The 4,996-nt window shown below is 35.9% G+C and overlaps 1 protein-coding gene across 1 annotated transcript in view; it reads right to left on the bottom strand.

The window, feature by feature from the left end:
* Window positions 1–1,112: 1,112 nt before the first annotated feature.
* LOC144447799 (protein SSUH2 homolog) overlaps window positions 1,113–4,996 on the bottom strand; it is a 9,297-nt gene continuing 5,413 nt past the window's right edge. Inside the window, exons 6-10 of the mRNA XM_078137887.1 lie at window positions 4,879–4,985; window positions 3,647–3,739; window positions 2,196–2,298; window positions 1,585–1,689; window positions 1,113–1,431 (exon numbers count right to left, since the gene is read on the bottom strand). Of these exons, the coding sequence (XP_077994013.1) occupies window positions 1,279–1,431; window positions 1,585–1,689; window positions 2,196–2,298; window positions 3,647–3,739; window positions 4,879–4,985 (561 nt within the window). The 3' untranslated portion in view covers window positions 1,113–1,278. The remainder of the gene's footprint in view (window positions 1,432–1,584; window positions 1,690–2,195; window positions 2,299–3,646; window positions 3,740–4,878; window positions 4,986–4,996) is intronic.

Here is a 4,996-nt window from a genome sequence, read left to right as displayed (position 1 = left end):
ACAGCAAAGTATTTGGAACTAAGAATTCAACAATTCCTCAAAAAAAAGATTACATTTATCATATATTCCGATCATTACCACAGGTATAGAAGTGTAGAGTCCAATCTTTAATCATCAGAATTTCAAGTGTTAGAATATACAATTCCAAAATTACAAAAGTTGAAGAAAGAATATGTACCGGTAAATTTATATCTTTTCAACTCTTGGTATAACAGGATCTATAGCAGCTGTAACCTTTCGGTACGTTTCATTCATTGATAATTGTGTAAAATACACCAAAACATTCACTGTAAGAAATCCAATGTTTCTAATTACCCGAAGTGCCTGTCTACCTCTTATATATTGGTAGTCGGTGGTACTGTGTACATTGGCTTGATATCCGTGTGAAAACAAAACATTGTCCTGTCCAGATCATTAAATTGTTTGTAGTCAAATTATAAAATTTGTGGGCGGCTAGTAGGATAGGCCTTTGTCATAAAGTATGCTTGAGATGCACATTAACATTGATCTATATAATTCAAAATTATAAACCAAGAATATATAAAATATACCTAGTGACAGCTGATTCCGTTTTAATTGTCAGTTCGAACTTTTCAATCTATACTGGAAGAATTTAGGAATCTACTCTTTCTAAGAATTAGTTTATTCAGTGGTTGGTTTCTCACCAATTCGAATGAATTGTTATCGTTGTCATACGTTGACAATAACAAAACTAAATTACTATTATTGATTACAGGTTTGACCACTATTTTCAAAGGTCAGTGCACTTTGTGATTCTAAGTAGAGGTTTAGTAGGATTGATGATTGATGCAGTGTCATAAATTTTTGCAAAAATTGTATACAACCAGTGGTAAATATTGTTTTTTGTAATTATTGTAAACGTTATTGTTTTCGATTGTCAGTTGCTATAAGGTTTATATTATGGCGAAATTTGTTCTTTTTATATACAATAAAAGCCACTTATACAATAACACCCCCCCCCCCAAAAAAAAAAAAAAAAATATTTGGTTCAACAAAACACATACTATACTCCTATTTTTATCGTCTGCCTCGATAAAATTCTTGATGTAGTGATACATTTTATCGTCTGTAGTGATACATTTTATTCTCGGCTATCCTAGGACTATCGGTCTGGGAGCACCGCCCACGACCTGGTTTAAAGTCTACTCATAGATATATGTTTCACATACACATCCAAAACACATTAAATTTAGAAATAATGTTCCTTATCAGTCCTGACAGTTACAATCCTCTGCGCTCTTTCTGCATAATTTTGTCTCAAAGAATGTTGCATCTCCAGTCCAAACAGTACGTCTGTGGGTACTTCGGTGCATATACAATTGCTTCTTCGCCATAAACCCAGAACTTGCCGCTTGTTTTGTGCCATGTGTAGTGTATGCAGGTAACGGGAACTTCTCTCAATCGGTGCCGCTGTAATGTAAAAACAAGTCACTCACTTTACTTGAAAATCTTCTGTTACAGTACTTTCTAATATGCGTTTTACGTAGTTGTCATTAATATGAGAAATAACAACAATTTCATTCCAATGAACTGTTAGAGACATTGTAGTTTACATTTCCTTACCTGTTTAAGTCTTCTCTCACGTGACCATGCTCTTTTATGCCGCTCAATCAGATTCTCAGAATTTATGTTTACCTCCGAAGAAGGGTTGTCTGATAATGGGAAAACCTAAATGGAATATATTAGTTACGTCACGATGATATATGTATTAACATGTGGTGATGCAGATGATGCAGAAGTTTTGGTTTGGTGGTGGTGGTGGTGGTGGTGGTGGTGGTGGTGGTGGTGGTGGTGGTGGTGGTGGTGGTGGTTGTGGTGGTGGTATACACTGATAGCTGATTTACAATACTGTTTTCTGATTATCAATAATCGTAAAATTAAGGTGTTTTAGTCACCTTCCAGTCACTCTAGCCAGTTGTGGCATACCCCCCAACCACCACACAGCATAGCTCCATCCCCTTCCCCCATTCAAAATGTATACTGACCAACATTTTTAAATACAGTGGCCCACAAGTGACACGTCAAACTTTAGCCATTTGAACGAAACTTGCAATTTCCGCGTGTCACTTATGGGCCACCATATGCAAGCGATACCGCCAGAATGGTCTCTCTAAAAAGTTTGTTGAATATTATGTCTAAATGCAAATGAATTTATAATGAAGCACGATACTTACATAGGGACCAGTCTGTTCCAATATTACTGTCCCATTGGAGACTCCAAGTAGCTCACATGGTATATCGGTTTCATCTATTATAAAACTACTAGTATGATTTATACTTCAAAAGATAACGATGAGCGTAAAAGAAAGGTAAATAAAAGTGAAAGAGCCTCAATTATTACCATCACTGTGATGATATGATGATGCCAAAAAAAATGTAAGGTAAGATTAATTTACAACCAGCCTAGTCGTTATTCAGAGATGCCCATGATCAGATCAGAACACCTTGTTGTCAGTGGTAGACAACTAAAACTTACTTTGCAGGTGACGGAAAATATCTTCCTTACTGCATACGTACATGCTCTTACTTAAACACATATCCACAACCACAGAAGCACACAGTCTATAAAGAAGTATTTCAAGCCATCTGTTTACAACAGACTTGAGTATAGTGTATACTGTGTCGGTTTTTATGTTGTATTCAGTAGTGTGCTATATCCCATCGTGTACTGTGGTCATATGTCTGAGCACGTTTGCGATAGTTTGATAGTTGTATCAATGTGATGAGACTTATCGGCAACTTCGAAGTCAGTTTTAATTGTACACCATGGATAAACGACGTGCTGATCATATAAATCTCTAAATAACGACCACAATGGTTGTAGCTGCTAAAAGTAAGTTTTTCAACAACCAAAACGTTTGCATCTGTTTACATCATTTCCCATCTCACAAAAAAAAACGATTGTAAACTTACTCAACCAAATTAAATCTTGTTTTATCTGCCAAAGTGACGTCAGAAAATTGAGACCGAAAGTTACTATTTTACACAAACAAATCATTATTTTTAGTGATTATAAACACATTTTCAATCAAGGGATCCAATAGTAGCAATAACAACTCATCATATGAAAAGTTCACAGACCTTTTAAGCACCAATGTAATATAGTTAAATAATTTAGCCGTTCTCGTTTATTATGCGACGAAATATAGACAGTAATTCCCATTTCTTCTTCTGTCTTGAAAAATTCTACTTTAACAGCATCTTCAGTTATTTTGTATTTTGTATATTTTTTTCAAAGAAGTTTTGGGTGCTCTTTGGGCCTTTCATGCAATAATTTATTGAATAAATAGTCTTCTATACTATATACTATACGATTCAATAGTAGTATACGAATAGGCAAGCACAATTAGATTTCCCACAGACCTGTTATTTTTTATCGGTTTTGAAAATTTGACTATACATTGACTCATTTTTGCTCAGGCAATAACTCAGAAATGATGGCCATTGAAAATGTTACTGCTGAAAACATTTCAAAATAGTGTAATTATCTTGTATACATTGATAAATTCACAATAATGTTATAGTGCATTGTTTCGACTACGTTTTACCCATGCATTTACAAGAGTCTCAAATCCTTCATGCTCGACCCCCCCCCCCATTCTGATCTGCGTGAGTGAATACTTACAATGACACCACGAGTTTCTTGAAGAATCGAAGCTGTGTGTATCCCTCACATGTATCACATAAGCTGCACCCACTACCATTGCAGTCATGACAACTTCAGTGGAGGACAGAAATAGAGAAATTGTGATAAATAGTGTGTCAAAACGTAAAAGTGAAACATTTATCATTAACAGCTTGATGTACACATATTGTATCATTTGTACCATGTGGGGGTAAGTATACATTTAGGTATCTTGTCTTTAAATTAGGAACCATGAAAGGTATTTTTAGCGACACAGAAATTTGCCACGTGCCCAGAGCCTTGTAGTGCACAAGTTTATTACAGCACGTAGCAGGTTACCGTTACTAGTACTGATACAATCAATCACACAGAAACCAATAAGGAACTGCACATGCTAGAGTTAAAGAAAGTAACATTGCAGTTTCTTGCTACGTTAAGTCTGAATTAAATAAAGCATCTCTCTCCAATGTCTCTGTTTAAACATAATGTAACTAGATGCTAGACATACGGACGATAATGTTTTGATGTCAGCATTTGATATATGTATGGTGGCACGTTAGTTCATTTCATTTTGACAAAATGTAGCAGGAAGCTATATTCATTCAATCTTACTAACCTAAGTGTAGCATGTGTAGTTTGATTGTTTTCTAAGTGGCTGTATCAAACAGAGCCAGTGAACACTAACTTGCAATGGGCTGTAACAACGACGTGGTCCTTGCATTACAACTACAGAATTAGCAAACGTATGTTTTATCATTTCTTTTAAGTACCTCAGTTACTTATTCATACGACGATGTAAAATAACACACGTTTACACTTTTGTGGTGAGTCGATTCTCCCCGATTGATTTTATGCCATCACGCTTCCTGTGTTGTGGTGTTTTGGTTTTTTTTTCGGGGGGGGGGGGGGTTGTTTTTTGGGGGCTTGTTTTTTGTTGTTGTTTTTTTGTTGTTTGGGAGGGATGTTTTCACAAATTCTCACGATACAGTGTATACATGTGTTTAGTTTATAAAATATGGTGTCGTTTGTTGGCTTTTAGTTTTACGCTTTTAGTTTTATCGTACTCAGCGATGCCAACTATGTGTTTACCCGAATTAACAGAAATGATGTCGTAATGAGAAAATAGTAAAATTTACTGCTCCCTGTGGCTTTTGATATCCCCCTGCTAGACAAATTTGACGAAATCGTGATGCCTTGAACGAGGACGGGGAAATTACCAAATAGAGTCCTACCTTGTGTGTCCCACTCCATCACAGCTGTTACAGGATAATAGATTACCGTAAGCTTTTGAGCTTGACTTTACAGCGTAGCCAGTTCCAAGGCAATCTATACAGCGATGCTGGCAGCAAA

The sequence above is a fragment of the Glandiceps talaboti genome, chromosome 16 (genome assembly GCF_964340395.1).
Source record: "Glandiceps talaboti chromosome 16, keGlaTala1.1, whole genome shotgun sequence".
Lineage (NCBI taxonomy): Eukaryota > Metazoa > Hemichordata > Enteropneusta > Spengelidae > Glandiceps > Glandiceps talaboti.
The sequence above is the reverse complement of the archived record's forward strand: the minus strand, read 5'-3'. Positions and strand labels throughout refer to the sequence as shown.